General features: G+C 36.7%; 1 protein-coding gene across 1 annotated transcript; it reads right to left on the bottom strand.

Annotated features, from left to right (window-relative positions):
• Nucleotides 1–7818: 7818 nt before the first annotated feature.
• Nucleotides 7819–8757, bottom strand: LOC143655045 (olfactory receptor 4F3/4F16/4F29-like). The gene has a single exon (XM_077126605.1). It carries the CDS (start codon nucleotides 8755–8757, stop codon nucleotides 7819–7821), a length of 939 nt encoding a protein of 312 aa, XP_076982720.1.
• Nucleotides 8758–24692: the final 15935 nt, after the last annotated feature.

A 24692-nucleotide genomic window follows, 5' to 3' on the forward strand; every position in this document is an offset into this window, starting at 1 on the left:
TATTTTATTCTGAGTTCTCTCAATGCTCTCAAGATTTATAATGATATAACATGAATTTTAGCCTCATTTATTTAGATTACTTAAATGGTTATGATATGTGACAAATACAGATTCTTCAGCAATTTCAGGGAATCATCATTTCAATGTCTTGACCCAGGTGTAATTGGATATGGCAAACTCTTAGAAAAGATTTTCAGTCATTTAACATTTTATGAGTTTTGAAAAGAGATGCACATTATCTCCAATTAATAAATAATCATTGAGTTGAAAAGGATCTAAAAATATTTTTTGACCCAGTTTCTTTCTTCTGTTTTTCTGTAAAGGATATGTCAGTTCTTTCTCATTTGCATGGTTTGAAAATTCACTTCCTTACTTGATTTTTGTTTTTTGTTAACGTAATAGTCCAAAGGTTCTTCATTATGAAGAGAAAATCTTTAATCCTTTCATACAAACTCAGGTCCACTTAATTCTGTTTCTGTAGACATAAGAAAGTTGTCAAAAACTCTCTCACAAATATGTGGGTAAACTGGGTAAAAGCAAATAAAGATCACTCGTTTCTACACTCAATTTTAATCACCTTAATTCCTTTAGTCATTTCTCATAAGATTCATCTTCTACCATTTCAACTCTGTACCTCTTATCTAAACACTCCCCTCTTAACCACCAAACATCTCATTGTAGTGACCTAGAAAAAAATTCCAATAACTTTTAAAAATAGATACAAGAACAGGAAAATTGATTGTTGGCTCTTTAAATTCATTTTCCTACTTTTTTTCTCCATTCCTCAATCATCTGATTTTACTGCTATTGCATGATTTTAATTTGGGGTGAATTAGATTCCTGAATGTTTGTCTTCAAAGCAAGGTTTCAATCATTCTTTTTCCATCTTGATTCTATCAAATTGAGGTTTTGTTTTATAAAACTGCACTTATCACTAGTACTTATCTATGTAGCTTACATTTTCCTTAAGACAGAAGTAAAACAGACAATAAGTTTGTTATGAAGACAACAAGTGTTTTTGTCTCTACTTTTAGTATTAATAAATTTCGCTAATGACCCCTGGATACAATTAACCTACATCCTTGTCCTGGCCTGAACCATGGCAACATGCAGACTCCAGAATCTGCAACATGCCCTCAGTTGTACCTTTGGATATCAAGACATTTCCATGTCCTTTTGAAAAATTAAAGTTTTTCTCATTCTCAATATCCAGATTTGTTCATATTTATTCTCCTGCTGAGCTCAGCATCTTCCCCTCTTCACTTCTTCCTGCCCTTAGGTCAGTGCTTAGCTGATGTGTGCAAAAAGCAAACAATTACCCATGTCTTCCTTGTAACTGAATTTTACCTAGTTTAATATCTTCTTCCTATTATCAACTTCGTCCCCATCCTTTTCCCTATAGGTATTCAGAGACAATTATTTCAAGCACACAGAAGTATATAAAATGTTTCCATGAATGGAAACTTACCTAAATAAGTGCACTGGAGAAGAGTGACCAAATAATGATCTAATGACCTGGGACTGCCAAACTAAATTTAACTAGTCAAGGAAATTGTCGCCAAGAAATATCTTTGGTGTGTAGAAAACAAAGGGAACATGTTGATAATGGGTTATAGGGGAGAGGGGAGAATGACACTGAATTTTTTAAAAAGTAATCTCTGCCATTTGCTTATAATTTATAATTTTATCCTGATGAATGCAAATGTCCCTGGGTAATATTTGCTTTCTAAGAAATTCATACAAATATATGAAACATATTTATAAATATCAATTTTCTCTATATTAGATAAACTAAGAATTGAAAGAATAAGCAGCAAAAATTTCTATTTTAAAAATACCCATAGCGTGGCCTCAATAAAAAACAAACTTACCAAACTGTGAGCATTTTTTGAAGATAAATGTTGTCTAACTCATATTTCTTTCTTACAAAGCAATTTGTACAATTTCCTGCAATCAAAGGAACCTGACATATAGTCATTAAATTTAACAAAAGAATCCAGTTGTCAAAATAACATTGTTCTTTATTGGGCCTGTAATTTGGACACAGGGATGATATGAATATATAGATTTAACTCAAAATACTAAGAGGAAGCAATGGAGCGTGCTTCTGTCCATTTTAAGCTCAGGTGCAGAGAACTGAGGTAGTCTTATTCCTTAGTGCATGGCATGTTATCAGACTCAGTTTACAAAGTTCCCCTCTTTTGTTATATTTGTTTATTACTTTTTATCTCCATTCTCCATTCCTATTCCTTTTATAACATATTCAACCATCTTAATGAATTTCATGTGTATCTGTTGTTGTATGTGTTATTGTAAAGCAAGTATTGTTTTGTATGCAAGCATATAAAAATATTGTAATACATATAATTCTATTCCTTGTTCTATTTAACTTTGTTCCTGTTGCTATTATTTCTAAATACTGCATGGGGACGCATGGTGGGTATGCACCACTGTTTTACTTGTCCAATGATTTCATGAAGTACACCAAGATTACCTTCATGTTTTTCAAGGCCTCATCATAGGATTGTGCAGAAGTTGGATGAACCTGGGGTAGTGTGATGGTGGCTCAATGGCAGAATTCTTGCCTGCCATGCCGGAGACCCAGGTTCGATTCCCGGTGCCTGCCCATGTTGAAAAAAAAAGTTTGGATGAACCTGCCCCAGCTTTCTTCTACAGCCCCATCCAAATAATGCTTATATCCAGCTGGAACAACCACTGTGAACATACCAGTGGTTAAAGTTCTGAAATACTCATACACTCATTAATACATAGCCACAGTCAGAAGTCTCTTGAGGTTCCATTTGCCACCGAAGCTCTTGTCTCAGAATTCATTATGGATCAGTTACTAAAATGTCAATGCATGAAAGCAAATAGGAGTCTTGAGGACCCTACTCTGAGTCTGTTATTAGCATCTATTCTGATGAGTTGGTACCTGGTATAGGTACCAACTGGTTGATATCCAGTTGCATGGTACCAACTATACCACGCAGTTGTTTCATATTTGATCACCACACTTACTCTGTACCAAAAGCAGTACTGCAATGAAGACCATCATATATGTCCCTTCATACCAGCATACACTAAGTTTGACTGAGTCCTGCTAGGTTGCTCTCAAAACTGTTTGGCGGCAGTCCTTCCAGTAGCACACAATCTCTATATGCTTATACTTTTTCCAATAACTGGTATTGTCTAGCTATTTAATTTCTCCCACTATAATAGATATGAAGTGATAACTCACACTGTTGCTTTAATTTGTATTTTTATACTAATTAATAAATATGCACATCTCTTTGTGTATTTATTAGGCTTGTGAACTTTCCACTCTATAAATTGCCTGTTCATAATCTTTATTCCCGTTGTCATTTCCATGTTTCATGTTGATTTCTATATTCTGGATTAATTTCCCTTGTCAATTTTCCCATTGCAAGTATTTTCACCAAATCTGCTATTTTTCTTAATAAAAAAAGTTTTGAGCATAAGAGACCTTTTCATGCCCCTAGGTTACAAATACATTCTCCTGGGGTGCAAGGATAGTTCAGTGATAGAATTCTCACCTGCCATGCAGGATATCTGGGTTCAGTTCCCAGCCCAAGCACATCCTAAAAAAACCAACCAACCAACCAACAAAAACAAACAAATAAAATTTCAACAAATGGTGCTGCAATAACAGAATACTCACATGGGAAAAGAATGAAATATGACCCCTGCCATACACCATACAAAAACAAGCAAACAGATAAAATGAAACAAAAGTGGTCTTAAATATGCCCAAAAAATTAAAGGAAAACATGAACAAAGTATTAAAGGAAATGATGAAAATGATTTATGGACACAAACAGAATATCAATAGAGGGAAGCAAATTATGAAAATAAACCAAACAGAACTGAAGACCACAATACCAGAAAAAAATTCCATAGACAGTTTTAACAACATATTGGAGCTACTTGAAGAAAGAATCAATGGTCTTGAAGATAAGACAATTGAAATCAAACAGTCTAAGGAGCAGAATGTAGAAAGAATGAAGAAAAGTGAACAGAGTCTGAAGAATCTGTGCGACACCATGAAACTTATTCATATATACATTATGGGAATTCCAGAAGGAGAAGAAAGAGAGAAAGGGGCATAGAATACATCCAAAGAAATAATGACTTAAAACCTCCCAAATTTAACAAAAGGCATGAATATACACACCCAGGAAGCTCAGCAAACTCCAAACAGGATAATCCCAAACAGACTCATGTTGTACCACATTGTAACTTATAATTTTAAGTGTATTTTAAGACCTTTCTCAACTGTTAAATTCAGTTCATTAGTGGATATTCTTTGGATAATTTTTTAATGACATTGAATATTGAATATTGATTCATTGGTCAAGCTGTGTGTGTGTGTGTGTGTGTGTGTGTGTGTGTGTGTGTGTGTCACTTTACTTAAGCCTTTACTGAATGTCTGTATCTTTGGATCATATATGAATATATTCACTTTTACTTCAAGAATGACATATTTTGCCATGAAGAAAATGTAGAGTGTACATGGCTGTAGGTGCTTATATTTTGTGTGCTCGTGAGATTTGCTGGTCTACTAAACAAAATGTATATGACAGACAATTCTCAATTACCCAACTTCAGATTCTCCCTGTGAAATAGAAGTCAGTTACTTTGGTTAAAAGTCATTATTGTGGATGATGGAAACTGTACAAGAAGTAATAGTGGCCAAAAACATGGCTGAGCATGCAAAGTAATATGATCTGGTTTTGTTTTCAAAGGAAATAGGTTAGATTTATCCTAAAATAAAATATCTGTTTATTTCTGAATGTGAAAGAGGATAGTAAAAAACAAAAATGAGGGGGTTGGTGCACTTCGAGGGTAGTCAATGGTAGAATTCTCGGCTGCCATGCAGGAGACCCAGTTCAACTCCTGGTTCATGCACTTTTCAAAGAAACCAACAAAAAACCAACCATCCAAAATTCCACAAATGGTACTGCATTAAGAGGATACTCACATGAAAAAAAAAGTGAAATGTGACCTCGCCATACAGCATACAAAAAAAAATGAGTGGCTATACAAATCCACAGATGAACTCTCTGCCCTTCCCCACTACGTGGTACATGATTCCCAGGGCTGTAAATCTCCCTGGCACCATGGGATCTGACTCCGAAGGATGAGCTTGATTGAGAAAGACTCTTTGACCAAAAAGGGGAAGAGAAATGAAGTAAAACAAAGTTTCAGTGGCTGAGAGATTTCAATTAGAGTTGAGAGGTTATTTTGGAGGTTAGTCAAATGCACTAAACAGATATCCCTTTGCAGTTCTTGTTGTACTGGAGTGGCTAGAAGGAAATACCAGAAACTGTTGAACTGTAGTCCAGTAGCCTTGATTCTTGAAGATGACTGTATCCTATATAGCTTTTATGGTATGACCACATGATTGTGAAGCTTTGTGACTGACGGTCCTTTCACCCAGTGTATAGACAAATGAGTAAGAAAGTAAAGACAAAATTAAATAAATAGTAGGGAGGGATAGGGGACATGGGATGCTTTGACTGTTCTTTTTAAATTTTATTTTTATTATTATTATTCTTGTTTTCAGAGTAACAGAAATCTTTGAACACCTATTGTGATGATGAATGCACAACTACATAATGATACTGTGAACCATTTATTGTATACTCTAGATGACTATAGGTATAAGAATATATCTCAATAAAATTGCATTTTATAATAGGAAAAATGAGTGGCTATAAAGATTTTCAGAAAGTAAATTCCTTTTTCCTTGGTTTATAAATAATGATGATAAAAAGAAACACTGAGATATGTTAAAATTTTGGCAACGTTTTCACAGCTAAGTTCTCATGGGTTTATTTTTTAAAAACTAAGACATGCTTTACTGCCAAAAAATATTAAAGCAAGAATAGAAATCAGGTTTTCTCTCTGTTACAATAACCTGAAAAAACTTATCTTGGTGTTCTCAAATTCTGTTCTTAACTGGAGGCAGTAAATAATATTCTTTATGTTCTGGGTAATCTTCCTAACTTAGCCGAGATCCTTCAGCTCATGAGAATGATATTTTGTCCCTTACACTGACTTTATGTGGCCACATTATTTTTTTAAGTCAGTTTCCTATGAAAGAGTTTAAGTTCCTTGTGCTGTTTATTTATAAACATTAGATTGTCACTCTGATCAATAAAATGCTATAATTGTTCTTGTTTTCAGGTATTTATACTACCTGTTTTCAGGTATTTATACTACCTGTACAGCTACCTCATCCAAGTGACCATTCTCTTTTGGTAAGTAATTTCTGATAGCTCTTTTTATTTTGCCTTCCCAAGATCAGACGCTAAATTCAAGAAAAATAAAAACTATAAAAGATGTAAGTAGACCAGAAAGATGTAGTAGACCACAGTGAAAGCACAAGACAATTTAGAGGACATAACAGGACATTCCAAGGTAAATATGTATACAGGGAATTTACCAGAGTTCAACACTTGCCCTTACAGGTGTTTTCATTTATTATAACAAACATAACTTTTTTTCTAAATTAGTCCTAGCTTGCCGTTTATCCTGGTTACCTATTTACCCACAGTAATACAAAGAAAAAAAAGACACAATCCTCTGCACATCCGCAATATCACTTACAACCCGGTCCTCCAAGGCAGACACATTTAATTCATGTATTATAAAGTCAATTTTGTGGATTGTGTTCAGAAGTTTTAAACAGAAAAGAAGAGAAAGGGAAAGCAAAAAATTGAGTAGAACTTCCTAAAGATAGGTACCATTAGAAACTTTATTTCAGATGCATATGTTTGCAGGTGCTAGGGGTAGTTATACTACATTCCTTAAGGTAGGTCACTGTCAAAAAGTGTGAAAGCCATTGCTCTTAGTGACTTCCCCTTGCCATTTAGACACTCTCCCCTCACACTCCATAGCTGAATCCTTGTGACAAACGCTCAAAAGCTCATCAGGATGTGAACTTGTGCACTAGACATCTTATGCAAGTAAAACAGAGCAATTTTAAAGGGATAGCAGTAAAGGAAGGTTAGAAAGAGATAGAGCAGGGAGTGAAAGGAAGGAGTGGTAGAAGGGAATAGAGCAGAGCAAGGAGGAGGAGAAATCCTGGAAGAGGAATAGGAATGAGAAAGAAACCTTCCTAGTTCAGAGACCATTGAGCTATTGAGGAAGAAGGAGATTGGAAGAAAGAGGGAATGAAAATTTAATAAGTTTGAGTAGTATGATACGGGTCAGGGAGAAACATCATGTTTTCTTCTTCTTTCTTTATATTCCAAGAAAAGCTTACACAGTTTCTACTCAGAGAATGCAGCTATTGACTCCGGTGTGTAAGCTCTCAAAAGACTCTGCTCTCCTTACACACTCAGCTCAAAAGCGTGTGTGTGGGTGAGAGGGGACAGCAGCTCTTTCCAGTGGAGAAATTCAGTTGAAAGCTCCTTTAGCAATGCCCAATTGATTGTTGACAGGAATTCCTATTTGTGAGACAGACTCCTGCTAAAAGAGACTTCTCCCTCTGAGAAGACCTTAAAGGAACCTGCTCTATTTTGCACCTCTAATAGTTACCTCATACAAACGTAATTCCCTAGGAATTGAGACTCAGATTTATTATAATTTTTAATTTGTAAATACTTTATATGAACTCCTTCTCCTTTTTCAGAAGTGAATGTCACACATTCATAAGTGAATGACAAACTAAGACACTTTATCAACATGAATACTCAAAACAAGAGAAAGTAAAGTGAAACTACTCTCTGAATTTGACCAGCAAGGATGGAACTCCAATAGTCAAAGAGGAGAATTCAAAAGACAGTCAGTCACTTAAGAGATCTTCCCATAACGTACTAGCTGTCTGCATACTCTCCTCATTGCCACCTTCATTTCTTGATTCCTGAATGTATAAATAACAGGATTCAGGAAAGGAGTGAGAACTGCATCAAAAAGGCCCAGAAACTTATCCAGAGGTATGGAAGGAGATGGCCATGTATAGAAGAATATCAGAGGACCATAAAACAAAACTACCACAGTGATATGAGCTGAGAGTGTGGACAGAGCCTTGGATGAACCAGCTGAAGAGAGTTTCTGAACACTGGGAATGATGACAATATAAGAAATGAGCAATATGGAGAAGGAACCCACAGAGATGAATCCACTATTGGCTGTGATCATAAACTCCAGTTGGTAGGTGTCAGTACAGGCCAGTTTGATGAACCGAGGGAGGTCACAGTAAAAGCTGTCCAGCACATTAGGACCACAGAAGGGTAAGTTTACTACAAAAGCCAACTGAACCACAGAATGAATGAGGCCAACCACCCAGGCAGCCACTAAAGAGAAAATGCACATCCGTGGGCTCATGATGGTCAGATAGTGGAGGGGTTTACAAATGGCCACATATCTGTCAAAGGCCATGGCTATGAGCAGCACCATCTCCACACCACCAATGACGTGGATGAAAAAGATCTGAGTGATGCAGCCTCTGAAGGAGATGACTTTACGCTTTCTGAAAATGTCAAAAATCATCTTGGGAGAAGTGACAGAAGAAACACCCAAGTCAATTAGAGAGAGGTTGGCCAACAGAAAGTACATGGGGGAGTGTAAGTGAGGGTCAGAAGTCACCATGAGCAGAATGAGGGAGTTTCCCACCATGCTTGCCACATAAAACATGGAGGACAACACAAAGAGGAGAAGCTGGAGTTCCCATGAATTAGTGAGTCCCAGGAACACAAACTCTGACACCACAGAGTGATTCCCTCCATCCATTGGTTTTGTTACAAGGGCTATCTGAAGGAAGAGAATGGGAAAAATATATAAATTATGACAATAATATTTATGAATATCATTTCTATAAATGACTAGGAGGGAGAAGCCAAATTGTGAGGGTCCATTACCATTTAAGCATTATATCTGAGTTTATATGCTCTTAACCTCTGAAATTGTGTTCACATCAATAAGTCAGTGACTGTCATGTGCAGCTGCTTCAATCACCAAGTCACCTCTGCATTTAATATCCCTTCACCTCCTCCCAGGGAAGATGCAATAATGTTCCTCATGAGATACAAATAGTTAACATGGGTAACAGCAACTCCTGCTGATTTTTGGTACAGACTAACATAGTTTGGCCCCAGTCACATAAAATTAATTACTATTGCATCCATTTCCAATTCTAAAAACTTTAGTGTGGCAGACACATCTCTCTTTCCTTCCCCTCCATTCCTCACTTGGGAATATGTTTACCTGAGGGCTGCGAAGACTTGCTTTATATTACTATTGTTTATTTTAGTATCTTGTACTGTCATGAACTTGTAAAAGTCTGTCGCACACGTAGACTGTACCCTTCTTGAAGGGCTTATGGTTTATCCATATTTGGATTTCCTGAAGCTACTTTAAAGTGGTCCACAGACAGATCCAGGTTCATGAATTATCAGTTGCCATACATATCACTGGCAAAGAAATCAAAAGTGTAGCTATTTGTTATTATAGCAACACTCAAGTGTCCCTAATTTTGCATTTTACAAAAGAAGGAATAGATATTAAAAGCAAAATACAAAAATCCTGGACCTTTACCATGGATTATTTGGGAAATAATGCCTTAAGAAATCCGCACACAATCTCAAAAATTAAAACTATGAAAAGCAACATGGTGCATTAAAAATCATTTCATTCAGGGTAGGCCACGGTGCCTCAGCAGGCAAGAATGCTTGCTTGCCATGCCAGAGGACCCGGGTTCAATTCCCAGTGCCTGCCCATGTAAAAAAAAAAATCATTTCATTCAAAACTCTATGTAAAAACTTATCACATTATCTTGTTTTTATTTAATTTTTTTTGAGAGGATGCTTAGCATAGTTTATCCACTGACAGGTTGATCTTGAGTAAGTTACTTAAACTCTTTGAGTCTCAGTTTATCTATTAATTAGCAATTAGTAAAATAAATTATGTATTTCAATTTTAAGACTGTATTAACTATTCAGTAGATGTTCATTCTGCTTCATTTTCTTTCAGTTACCCAAAATAGCACTGAATATATGAGATTAAATTAATGAATGATTAAAAAAAAGTTACTGGCCAACAGAAAGCATCAGAATTACATTTCAGAAAAGATATTCCAATAATGAATAATGATTATCTCCTCCTATAAAACACACATTCTTTCAGTGATAGAAATAGAAACTGTCATATAAATTAAAATTATTTTCCCCTATAAAAGCACTATATTTCTTAATTGTATCAACCACAAATGTAATTCACTGATTATTTGTTTTTAAGTTTCCCACAACTAGATCAAAAGCCCTATAAAGTTTGGGACTATATCTGACTTGTTCACTAATGCATCCAGAAAGCTTGAATAGCACCAATTGCATAATAGAGACAAATAAGTGTTTGGTGAAATGATGAATGCAATTTTCATCTGCTTTGGATTAGAGACTGACCTAGTGAGAAAAGGTCAACTTAATGGAATTCAGAAAAAGAGAAAAAATTTGTCTGAAGAGAAGACCAAAAGTAGGAAAATGACTAAAATGAAGTATCCTAAACCTATTCAAGAAGAATGAAATTAGTGAGATCAACTTTGAGAGTTACTGATAAATTCAAAATACATAATTTAGCAAAAACTTAGTGCACAACAGGAAACACATATCTGAATAGATTAAGTAAAAATTAACCAAAACCATAAACTTACTTCACATTAGCATTTAGACTAGGGCACAGGTTCACTGATGACAACATCAATACTCTTACCGAATTCCTACCTTCCCTCAGTTAACTGTGACTCCATGAAAATTCAGCCTGAGCAAAAACATATGTTAAAGTGATGACAGAAATTGTTCATGCAAGATGACGCCTTCTAGTAGCTGACAACTACCACATATTGATATACCAGCGACTGGTGCCTCACTCTCCATGATGATTAACCACCTCTGACAACTGTCAACAAATTCATGTAATTGTGAGGCCTGCAAAACTAGGCTTTTGTTAAAACACTTATTCATATACTAATTGTTCAAGAAAATACTCCAACTTGAACAGGTGGTCTCCTGAGCAGACTCAGATCCAAAAACTTCCCAGTTTATCTGTTCCATTCAACTCTTTCCCCAGGGATAACTGAGACCCCTGAAGAAAATCCAGAAAGGGCTACAACATGGAAGTTTCCACAATATTACATGTTTTCAAGTTTTACCTCCTTCCTGGAATCTTTCTCGACTATTCCAACTCACTTTTCCTTTTCTAGCATTTTATTTCAAATCCCTAAATAGATCCTAGGGCTATTCCATATACCATATCTCTTTGTATTCCCCATACTCCTTGAAAAGTGCTAAATGCATCACAAGACTAAAGTAAACAGCTTGAATAATTATTTGAGCTACTGTATATTGATATGGATAATCAGTCTCAATGTGGATGCAGGGACTCCAGACTTAAGCTAGGGTTTCATATGAAGGATAGATTCTCATGTGTGACTGTACATTCATTGATATCATCTCTCAAGGAGTTTGAAAAAAGCAAACAATATCTAATAGAAACTATGTCTATTATTTTGTAATAAGCTACATAGTATAATGAAATCAGTTTAGGTTTCAGTATCTGAAAAACCACATTTCATATTTCACATCCAGCAACCTAATAAATCAGTGGCATTGTGAAACATACATTTCATTTTTGAGCCCTCCTTTTCTTCTATCTGTAATATGGATATGATTCATGTCATTTAATACATTTGCAATGTATCTGCTCCTTTCCCTTTTCACTGCCCCTGAATTCATCTCCTTTCACAAGCAAAGCCTTACCAGAATGCTCACCTTCATACATTTTTTCTATTTCCACAACTATTCATCAGTGCTCAAAACTCACCTGATCACAGTCTCAGTGGTTTAATGGGTTCTTTTTCCCTCCAGATGAACAGCAAGCTCCTAACAGAACATTCAAAGCCCTTTCAAATGTAGTTTTTTCCAAACTCATTTCTTCTACTCCCTTTCATACATCTCATGATACAGCAACACATAACTGTTACCAGTTATGATCATATGAATGATTCTTAGCCCTGCCCTGGTAAAAGTTTCAATCACACCCTCCGCTGAATCCATTATATTGCAAAGTATTTGCCTTTCTCAAGTATCTTTTCTTCTTCTTTTTTTGTGTTAACATGGGCAGGCAACCGAGAGATCTCCTGTCCAGTGTGGCAGGGGAGATCTCTGCCACTGAGCCACCATGGCCCACTCCTTGTTCCAGTATCTTTAACATGATTCCAGGCACAGTGTAGTTCTAGTTAAAATATAAGTCAATTGACCTTTTCCAAATGTCAATTCTCTCATTATTTTTCTCCTGTACCACTCAATTCCTAACTCAAAATATTATCTCCCATGCAAAAAGAAAACACCCATGCCCATTTGGATGAGATTTATGTACAAGCAATTCCAATAAAAGAATGTTATCTGACACTAAATCTACTCTTCTTACTGTTATATATACTTCCATACTTCATTTTACCTGTGAAAGAGAAGAGCATATTCATGGAGTCCTTGAATAGCCTGTACTCTCTACAACAAAATGACATAAAACTATTGCCATTGGAGGAAATGAAAATAATTAACAGCTCCAGAGGACAGTGACCAAATGTAAACTGCAAAGATATGAGTTTACAAGGAGCTCATGGGTCAAGGGATTTTGCCTCTAGAGATATATTTGTTTCGACCAGAGCAAGCAATGCTTCTGCAAACTTATAATAAGGCACCATAGAGGAAAAAGGAAAATAGTGGAACATTTATGCCTTAATATCTTTATGCCATTTTGTTGGCTATTTTACAAATATTGGTTATTGCCCAAAAGGAGAAATCTCTGAAAACAGATAAATATTAATGCTAATAATTTCACTCTAATCACTTCGAGCATCTCTAGAAAAGCAAATCTGCTTAATTTTTATATAGTTTAAATGGTTGAAGAAGGTGCACAAATATTTCATCTTTAAGCAATCACATTGAGTAATTATGGATGTGCACCAAGATTTAGCAGTACAGAAACTCATTCCAGTGAATAGGACTTAAAGCTGGAACATCTAGCAATTGATGACATATTAAGATACAACCATACACTGAAATTCTCTGTAACCACTAAACAGCATTTTCAAACCCTATACAGGGTGGGCCATGGTGGCTCAGCAGACAGAGTTCTCACCTGCCATGCTGGAGTTCCAGGTTCAATTCCCAGTGCCTGCTTATGCACATACAAAAAAAATTTCTGATTGCTCAAACTTTATACAGTTAAAAGACAAGCATAATATATTGTTGAGTTAAACAGTGGATAGCTGAACACCATAGGTAGGATGTTGCTCAGCACGTAAATATATACATATGTTGACAAACAGACAACAAATCTTTTTCCATAAGTACTTCAGGACAGTAAGATTACTAGTTAAGAAAACAAAGATTTTTTTTCTTTAAACTTTGTACACTTGTTTCAGTCGACCTCAGAGCAAGAGATGCACATTCAAATTAGGTAACCTGAGACGAGCTTAATAAAGAGAATATTGACTAAGCAATGTGACAGAGAACTAAGAGTGGTACAATACAACAGGCTAGGAAGAGCAGAAGCAAACATTAAAATTCTTAGACCTCAAGAGGCAAAGGCAGAGTGGGTTGAAACTAGAAATAAAGAGCTTTGAGGAGAAGGCCACTGTCGAAAACCACAGCCAGCCAACTGAGATCCTGCAGAGAACGAACAAATGCAAATGGCCAGATCTCAGTCACCACCCTCCCTCATTTGAATCTCTTCCTAGACTTCCACATTGGCTAAAGCAATCAAAAAACCCAGGGCAAGAAGGCTGTCAGCCATTCAGGCCAGATTCTTAAGGCACAAATAGGGTGCACATGGGTTGAGAGTAGGACTGAAGGGACAATAGAAACTCTCCCTTTACCCCCTGCATCCAATGTTGTCTTTCATCCAAGAGATGAATAAAGCAACACATTGTATGCAAGGTAAGTGAAATTGGACATAATAAAAGAATAATTAGTTATCATATCATTGTAAAGGGATCTACAACCAAAATGTTACCCAACACTAGTGTACTTCATATGAATTACCTAAGGCAAGAAAAGGACAAAAATACATAAATAAAATATGGCTGTCATAATCCTTGTTTCCACAACAGTCATGAGGTTTATTTTGATAACAGAATTTTATCTTATCCTCCATCAGTACTTAAGTTGGACTGAGAACTCTAGCTGTTGGGTACTCCAAAATTTCATTCTTCTATTAGTCATAAAATTATCCTTTTGGTATTGTATTGCCACAATTTCAAATGATGGGGACTAATGGACAAAGGAATATTAAGAAGCAATAATAAATATCTTGTGTTCTGAATTTAACACTACTTGTCAACATTTGGTAATTGGGGCCTAACCCCAGCAAGCAGTATTGCCCTTAGATCTCAGTGAGATTGTTCCCTGCCTTTCTCCACATCTTACAGAGGGTGGTAGAGTGGCGATAGAGGATGAACCTTACTCTGGGGTACAGATTTCAGGGGGTCAAAAAGAAATGCTCATCTGGAGCCTGTGTTTCTCCTTCTAGATAGTCAGGTTCCTCCCAGGAATTTCTTGCCAAACATCCCCTAGTCCACAATCATGGCTTTCTAGGGTTTTTAACACACACACACATAGTTATGACATATATTTATCAATGTAAAGGGATAGAACATACTTTCTTAAGAATTTGCTAGCTTGATGGATAACTTTCAAATATCTCAAGATATGACTTGTGTGATAACATTTTTACTCTTGTCCCAGGCCCCCAGAGTTTTAGGGACAGGCCCTTTTCTACATGTTGGTTCAGTAACTTGAGACGCCCACAGTGATTAGAGGCCAGTCTCAATTATAATCCTTAGTGAAGGCTTTCCTTTCTGGAACACTAGGAACTCTAACCCTTGCAAACCTAAGTTTACAATAATAGGAATAAAAAATTTCCCCACAAAGTATGTGGTCTAATAGAGTGGCTTCTTCCACCTTGGATTCATGCATTCTGTCTACAGGAGAGATGACACATCCTTGACCAAATGTTTAAGGTTTGCATTGCCACAAATAAGACAGTATCCCAAAGTTCAAGATGTTTCTCTCTCAGCTGGTACAAAAGCTAAGCATTAAACAGATTATTCCTCCACTCTACCAATTCATTTGTTTCTGGATGAAGGTATTAGTAAGTTTGATGAATTAATATGGGTGTAAGCCCTTGGTCCATCTTCATTTCTGACAAATATGTGTCTGGTGACATTGTTGTCTATGGTAACCATAGTAATAAAGAAGGTAGGAGAGGGGTTCTATAACTCCATAAATAGTGGGGCTGGCAGGAACGGTAGGGTAAGAAAGATAACAGAAGGTCACAGTAAAATTGTCTAATATATTAGGGTCATAAAAATGCAAACATACCACAAAAACCAACTGGACTACTGAGTGGGAAATGCCAATAATCCAGGAAGTGACTAAAAAGAATGGACACATTGGATTCATGATGGTAAGGTAGTGGAGTGGCTTGCATATGGCCACATATCTGTCAAAGGCCATGGCTTAAGCAGCACCATCTCAGTGCCCCCAACAGCATGCCTGAAGAAAATCCGGGAATACGCCCCTAAGAAAATGGCTTTATGCTTCTTGGTAATATCAAAAATCATCTTAGAGTCAGTGACTGAACAAAATAGCATTATCTATAATGGAGAGGTTAGCCAGGATCAAATGAATAGGGGAGTGAAGATGAGCATCAAAGTTTATGGTGAACACAATGACAAGGTGCGCAGGTTTGAAAGTATTATGTACTCAAGAAAATAATGTAGGTTAATCCCTATTCAATAATGTAGGTTGGAAACTTGATTAGGTTATCTCCACGAATGACTCACCCAATTACGGTTATTAACCTTGGATTAGAGGGAAATGTAACACCACCCATTCCAAGTGAGTCTTGATAAGTTTACTGGAATCCTTTAAAGTAGGAAGCATTATGGAGAAATTTCCTTTTCAGAATGACAAGAGCCACGAAGCAGAGAACCTATGCCTTCAGAGAACTTTGGAGATGAAGAAGGAATACGCCTCCAGGGGAGCTTCATAAAGTAAGAGGCCTGGAGAAGAAGTTAGTAGATGTCACCGTGTTCACCATGTGCCTTTCCAGTTGAGAAAGAAACCTTGAACTTCATTGGCGTTTCTTGAGTGAAGGTAAATGCCTTAGTTTGGCCATTTTGATAGACTTGCTTTAATTGGGACATTTTCATAGCTTTAGAACTATAAATTTGCATCTCAGTAAAATGCCTCCTTTTAAAAGCCATTCCATTTCTGGCATATTGCATTCCAACAGCTAGCAAATCAGAGCACAAGATTTCCCATCATGCTTCCAAAGTGGAACAAAAAGGAGAAAACATAAAGGAGAAGCTGAATCTCCCATGTATTGGTAAGTACAGGAACATAAACTATGATATCATAGAGTGATTTGTCCATCCATTGCCTCAGTCCTCCAGATCAATTTTCATATAACCTAAGTGAGGATAAAAAAATGAGAGAGGATTACCTCAGCAAGTAATAGTGTTCAACAAAGAACGCATCTGGTCATTGAAAATGATTATATTAATTATATGTGTAATATATAATATAATATATTATATTAATATATTATTATATTAAACATCTCACACAGCCAAATAATCTTCACTGAATGCATATTGGGCTTCAACTTTGAGGGATCAGCTGTTTTCCATATAGTATTATAGGTTTAAAATTACTACTACCTGATTAGTATTTACATAGGACCTACAGATCATGGGTATTGTGTAGGATTACCAAAAGGTAATGTGTTTCATTTGGGGTGATGGAAAATTCTAAAACTGAATGTTGTGGCAGATGCACAATTCTTCTTATACTAAAATCATGAAAATGGATAAATTGAATTTTTAAAATTATATCTCAGTAAAACCATTATAACAACAAAGCACTACTATTGAATTATTCCATCAATTTATCTATTTCTCTTCTGTTTTTACCTAGTATTACATTCATTTTTCCTGTTTTCTACTGCCCAATGCATTATGCTTGGTTGGAATAGATCATCTTCAAGTATTTTTGACATATATATGGATATCTATATATCTATACCTATATCTATGTATATATATATACACATATATATACATGGGTGTGATATCACCCATTCACATGAGCCTCTTCACAATTACTCATATGCAACATACAAATTTCAGTGTCTCTACTCTATAAATCATATTGTTCAATTAGAATCTGAGTTTACATTTCTTTCTTCAACTTCCAACATGTCTCTTCTATTATCTAAACTACAAGAGCCAATTCTCAAAGACCCAACTCAGCCTTCATTTGTGAAATCTTCCAAATCTTCCTCAGTCTATAAACTCCTACTACAGTATTTATTCCATTCTGTCTCTCATGATTATATAATGCCCATCTTTCCAATTAAAATGTGGATTCTCAGAAGCAAAAATCATGTCTGGTTCATATCAATAACCTCCGTCACATTCACAATCACCAACAGTGACTAAGTAAAAATGTTTGATACTTGTTGAACGAGGGAGAAATTGATGGAAATGAAGAATGGTACTGGAATCTAAAGCATGTGTTGGTGTACGTGTGTGTGTGTGTGTGTTCGTGTCCATGTTAATATGTGCCTGTATAGTTCAGTAAGGTTTAACCCCTGATTCTAAGTCTCATACCTTTATTGCTAAGCACATAAAGTAACATTAGTACATGATAATTGTCATAAAAAAGAATTTGGGGTCACAATTATTAGCTTAAAATAGTCAAGAAAGGACTAATGATTTCAAAATGAAATAAATCACTTCATTTTATAACCACATATACACCCTCAAAACAATATAATTTGTTACAGAAAATACGTCATGAGCAAAAATGAACAACATCCTCTTCAAATATAGATATATTCTCCTTTTACACTAAAATTAAGGACTCTGTCACTTAAAAGTAGTCTGGATTTTTTCAAATACTTTTGTAGTGAATGAAAGAGTGACAGAATTAAAATATTGAGTGAAAAGACACAATACAGTGTTTACACATGGGGAGAGGAAAACAATAGGCTATAAAAGTAAAGTCAATAAAAAGAAACTAAATGACTGGCCAGTTTGCAGTATGCAGAGGTAACACAAGATCACAATTCTTCAGGGATAAACTGCCAGTGGCAAACCATCAGAAGTCTCCTGTTCAATGAGATGTTCATGATTTAGTACAATATCCATGTTTTTACCTTGAAATCATTTATAAGGAAGAGATACAGGAGACAAAGTATGAACTGGTGGTGTTGGAAGGAAGTGATTGGCTGATTTAAATCAGGAAAGGCAAGAAGCTGGGTTTACAGAAGTGGATGAGCGGTGAGGGGAGGGGTTTCTTTACAGGAATTTGTCTTACCTTGCCTACGTACAGTTTTACCCATTCTTGGGGCAAGCATCCTGTTTACGTGTAGTTCTGACTGCTCAGAGGAATTTTGGGGATTTTTAAAGAGGAGGTAGTTTAAATGAGCAAGGAGGGGTGAGGGGCCTACCTGCTGCAAGGGGAAATGGCTTGGCTAAATAGGGCCTTGCCTGCTGTCAGAGGAAATGGCTTGGGCAAACAGGGGCTGCCTGCTATATAAGTGGCTTTCTATTAAGCATGCACTGGTTTTATTGCTCACCATATAATATTAAATATTCAGGGGCAGATTTCATTGTGCTGATTGTAAATTAACTGAAAATTAATGCTGTGTGGAATATTTCTTGTCTTATTCACTCATTCATTCAAAATATTTTCATGGAGCATCTATAAAGGGCCTACCATTGTGTTAAGCCTTGGAAATAACAAAAAGGTAGAAATAGAATAGATGTCAATCTTGAAAGAGCCCACAATCTAGGATGAATTCCATATATGTTGAATAAATTGATGAAAAATATATATATTTATATATATATATATATATATATATATATGATGGGACTAAAAGTCTATCAGAACAACTTAAATGAGTTTTGTATAAACCATTTTATGATTTATAACCAAAATTTATGTCATGATCTCTGAACTAACTAATCAAAGCTTCCCTACAAATGGGCAGAACAATAGGCAAAAAGTTACATTTCTTATCATTAAAGGAGAAAATGTTTCTAAACAAAAGTTCTTCAAGGCTTCCATGAAGTGTAAATGATACTGTTTGAATAATTTTTAAGGAATAAACTTATCAAAATTAGAATACAATTTATTGAATCACTCAGAAAAAAGGATGTATGAGCTTCTGTGTACTTAAAGATACATAGTAAGAACCTAGGTATACACAAGGTAGATATAAAGAAAAGTAAGTTAAAACACGTTTTAAAACAGAAAGGAAAATCGTAGAAAGATGAGTGAAAGAAAGAAATGGGAAATTAAAATATCAAACGTGGCAAAAGATGCCAGTTACATGTGAAACAAAAAAAAAGGAAAATAATGATAAAAGAGAAGAAGTGGTGGTGGTTGTATTAATTAGGGTTCTTAGAGAAACAGAATCAACAGGAACACTTGCAAATATAAAATTTATAAAAGTGTCTCACGTGACTGCAAGAATGCAGAGTCCAAAATCCGCAGGGCAAGCTGTGAAGCCAACAACTCCAATGGAATGTCTGGATGAACTCCACAGGAGAGGCTCACCAGCTGAAGCAGGAATAGAGCCTGTCTCTTCTGAATCCTCCTTAAAAGGCTTCCCATGATTAGATTAAGCACCACTCATTACAGAAGACACTCCCCTTTGGCTGATTACAAATGGAATCAGCTGTGGATGCAGCTGATGTGATCATGATCTAATTCTATGAAATGTCCTCATTGCAACAGACAGGCCAGCACTTGCCTAACCAGACAAGCAGGTACCACATCTTGGCCAAGTTGACACATGAGCCTGACCATGACAGTCCACCCCTTGTCAACTTGGCAGCTATATATATCACCTTAAACCATACTCAATTTCCAAATAAAAACAATAAAACACACATTTTTTCTTTTACCTAACAAAACTCAACTGCCCTGCATATAACTGGAAACACATTAAATCTCTCCAGAATAGGGTGCAAATCCTTGGGCAATATTCATTCTTAAACTTGTTATCTTACAACTTAAATAGTATAACATGAATGAAACAGCATTATAGTCCTTGTTTCTGTAATTGATCACATGGTCAAAGTTCATATTTATCACTTCCTTCTTTCACTACCCATTTCATGTTCCCTTTACCCTCAGAAAGCACTTCAGCTGGCTGTGGTTCTTTGCTTGGTGAGGTGACCCAAACCTTCATTCCTGAAGTTTCAGAGTCGTTGGTAGTCCTGCCTGGATTGGGTTGTTGCAGTTTTCCATTGATTTTAATCACAGGGCATGGTAGTACTAAAAGACGCCCTAGGGGATCTCCTATATTCCAAGAAAACTCTTCTTTACCTCCATTATGTAGTTGTAGTCTTATTTACCCCTGATACTCAGAGTCAATCACCCCACACAATAATGTAATCCCCTTCTTGGCTTGTTGATCCAGTGGCATAAGTCATCCAAAGAGACCAGGTGGTAGTCTTAATTTCCAGTTCAGTGGGATTATTGTTGTTTCTCCTGGAGGAAGCACTCCCTGTTTTGGAACAAAAACCTGTAGACCAATAGAGCTCAGGGTCTCAGGGACAGGAAGTAAAAATTTTCCTAGTGGATCACTAGGGGTAATAGTGAGTGATGTCACTCCCATTTCCACCCCTTGGTTCCTGGACTCATGGATCCTGACTATGGGAGAAACAGCACCATACAGTGGATGCTGATTCAGAGCATATACAGCTTCCTTGAGAACATTACCCCTGCCTTTCAAGGTATTGCCACCTAGTTGACACCATAATTGAGTTTTCAAAAGACCGTTCCACCGTTCTATCAACCCAGCTGCTTCTGGATGATGGGGAACATGGTAAGACCAGAGAATTCCATGAGCATGTGCCCATTCCTGCACTTCATTTGCTGTTAAGTGTGTACCTTTATCAGAAGCAAGGCTAAGTGTAATACCATGATGATGGGTAAGGCATTCTGTAAGTCCACAGACGGTAGTTTTGGCAGAAGCATTGTGTGTAAGGAAAGCAAACTCATATCCAGAGTATGTGTCTATTCCAGTTAGAACAAATCACTGCCACCACATGGAGGAGTTGAGCATGTGCCCTGGAAATGGCAGAGAGCCCAGTGGTGGCCCTGATACCTAGAGAGAGTGGAGCCAAAATAAAGGTGGTCCCCTCAATGTTTCCCAAGGTTGATTTGGAAAGAGGCAGGCCACTGCATAGGCCCTTGTAAAGGGTGGGGCTGCTACTTTCTAAAGCCAAAGGATAAATGAATTTCAGGCTTTGAAATCCAATGGTGCTTGCCCTGCAGGTTTTCCTTCCAGTTTCTCCCTATGGATCCTGTGACTGTCCTTCTTTGCATATTGGCATCAGATAACTTGTTTTGAGATTCACAGGTCCACAGCCAGAAGAGAATTTTTGCACCTGTTTAGGGTGATGTGTATAGTTGCCAAGTTGACAAGGGGTGGACATGTGGTGGTTAGATTCAGTTGATAACTTGACCAGGTGAAGACACACCTAGTTCTGTTGCTGTGGACATGAGCCAATGGTATGTGAACATCATCTGTTGATAATTACATGTGCAGATGGCTAGGAGGTGTGCCTGCTGCAATGAATGACGTTTGACTTAATTGGCTGGTGCTTAAATGAGAGAGCTCAACGTAGCACAGCCCAAGCAGCTTGGCATACCTCATTTCAGCACTCACATCTCAGCCCAGGCCTTTAGAGATGCAGAAAGGAATCACTCTGGGGAAAGTTGCTGCAACCCAGAGACCTGGAGAGAAGGTCAGCAGAGATTACCCTGAGCCTTCCCATGTAAGAAAGAACCTCAGATGAAAGTTAGCTGCCTTTCCTCTGAAGAACTAACAAAATAAATTCCCTTTTATTAAGAGCCAATCCATTTCTGGTGTGTTGTATTCCAGCAGCTAGCAAACTAAACAGTGGTGATACACAATATTAAAAGCCCCTGTGCTCAAAAATATTTTCTCTTCAGACCCAGGATTTGAGTCATTTTTTTTTAAGTTAGTGAACTGTGTATTCTTGTTTTATATACTGCTAAGGAAAGGTCCTCCCTTAAGCTATTATAGGCAAACAAGTCATCAGATGGCTTTCCTTAGTTCAGATCTTATGCAAGAAATGAGAGTTTCAAGGTTGAAGAAATAAGTGATCTATTTTAACCCCTCATTATGGCTAAAGCATTTGTAAGTTGCTCTGTGTTTGCATGTCCTCAAGCAGTGGAAAACCACTGCACTTTCTGCCTGTTTGTTTGTCTTAAGCAGCTTAAGATGTTTGTCTGCTTTGTTGTGTCACTTGCATATCTGTCTGCTTTGTTTATCTGTGGCATTTGTTATCTGGAACATAACTTCCCGTTCGTGGGAAAATTCCTGCTTTGTCCTTCAAATTAAAGATACCTCCTCAAGGCAAACAGGAACATGCCGTGGTGTTCAAAGGATAGCTTAACTATCAATGCCCTTTTACCCAATAAATAACTAGCATAAAATAAACTCAAGGCTCTGGCTCTCTCTTGGGACAGAGACCTCCTTGCTTTCTGACTTTGTGTCAAAGGTTTTTAATTTTTGTGCCAATTCTTTGTGGAACAAAGAATAACTGCCATAGGTGGTGTCACCCACAATTACCCAAGGAGGATGCATTTTGATAGGCTAATGCAAGAGACAGGTTTTGAGAAGCTAAACTTTATGGGAAAAGTGAAAACCCAAGGCTGAAAACTGGAGCTGAGAAAAAGAGGTGAAATGGGGCCAAAGACAAAATGCACGTTCTTAATAAGCCTTTAAAGAACAGATGAAGGGAAAGCAAAATAAATAGCAAATATCAGTAGGTCAGGAGACTTACCCAACTCCTGTTTTCAAGACTTCACATTTCTTGAGTATCCATCTAATGGCTCTAAGCAATAGTCCTTGAATGGTTTCTAGAGGAAGACCCTGTGTAATGGGTGCTTGATTAATCTAATACATCACAGATTATCCATGGAGATCTTATGTGTTCTACTAAACCGTGGCCAACAGGTGATATTCTGTTTTGAGTTCTCTGGCTTTTTGCTAGCTGTTGCTCTCAAGAATTACAATGACATGAATTTTAGCCACACTGTTTAGATTACTTAAATGATTATGATATGTGGCAAATTTCAGGAATTTCAGGGAATCATTATTTCAATGTCTTGACCCATGTGGAATTGGATGTGGGCAACCTCTTAGAATACATTCACAGTAATTGCACATTTTATGAGGTTTGAAAAGAGAGAAATACTCATTATTTTCAATTAATAATAAATCACTGAGTTGGGAAGGATCTAAAATATTTTTGACCCTGTTTCTTTCTTCTGTTTTTCTATACAAGACATGTCAGTTCTTCCTCATTTGCAAGGGTTGACTCTTCATTTCCTTGCTTGGTTTCTGTTTTTTGTTAATATAACAGTCAAAGGTTCTTCCTTATGGAGAGAAAATCTCTAACCCTTTCATATAAGCTCAGGTCCACTTAATTCGGTTCCTGTGGATATAAAACATTTGTCAGAAACTCTCTCACAAATGCATGGGCAAACTGGATAAAAGCAAATCAAGATCATGCATTTCTACACTCTAGTTTTTATCACCTTAATTCCTTTAGTAATTTCTCATAGGATTCATCTTTTACCCTTTTATCTCTGTACCTCTTATCTAAACACTCCCCTCCTACCACCAAACATCTCAATGTAGTCACCTAGAAAAAAATTTTTAAAAATTAATAACTGTTTTAAAAATAGATACAAAAACAGGAACATTCATTGTTGGCTCTTTAAATTCAGTTTCCTACCTTTTTCTTGGTTCCTCCATCATCAACTTTTATTGCTATTACATTATTTTAGTTTGGGGTGAATTTGATTCCTGGATGTTTGCTTTCTAAGCAAGGTTTCAATCACTATGTTTGCTCCTTGTTTCTATGAAATTGAGATTTTGTTTTATAAAACTGCCTTTAGCACTACTACATATCTTTATAGCTTACATTTTCTCTAAAGACAGAAATAAAGCACACAAGAAGTTTGTTATAAATCCAAGCATATTGTCCTTACTTTCAGTGTTAATAAATTTTGCTAATAACCCCTGGGTACACTTAACTTAATCTGCATCCTAGTCCTGACCTGAACCATGGCAACATGCAGCCTCCAGAATCTGCAACATGCCCTCAGTTGTACCTTTGGATCCCAAGACATTTCCATGTCCTCTGGAAAAACCAAAGTCGATTCTCATTGTCAATATCCAGAATCATTCATATTTATTCTTCTGTTGAGCTCAGCATCTTCCCCTGTAGCCCCAATTCACTTCTTCCTGCCCTTACATCAATGCTTAGCTGATATGTGCAAAAAGCAGACAATTACCCATGTCTTCTTGTAACTGAATTTTAACTTGTTTAATATCTTCTTCCTTTACCAACATCTTTTTCTCTTTAAGTATTCAGAGAATTATCTCAAGCACACAGACGTATGTAAAATGTATGCACTACTTTTTAACCTATCCAATAACCTTATGAAGGACACCCACAGGTTACCTACAAGTTTTTCAGGGCCTCAACGTAGGATTGCGCAAAAGGTGGGATGAACCTGCCCCCAGCTTCCTCCAAACCCCATCCA

Source organism: Tamandua tetradactyla, chromosome 14 (assembly GCF_023851605.1).
Source record: "Tamandua tetradactyla isolate mTamTet1 chromosome 14, mTamTet1.pri, whole genome shotgun sequence".
Taxonomy (NCBI): domain Eukaryota; kingdom Metazoa; phylum Chordata; class Mammalia; order Pilosa; family Myrmecophagidae; genus Tamandua; species Tamandua tetradactyla.

Bases quoted from the DNA above. Each gene is read 5' to 3' on its own strand.
- LOC143655045 (XM_077126605.1), bottom strand. From the start codon at position 8,757: ATGGATGGAGGGAATCACTCTGTGGTGTCAGAGTTTGTGTTCCTGGGA.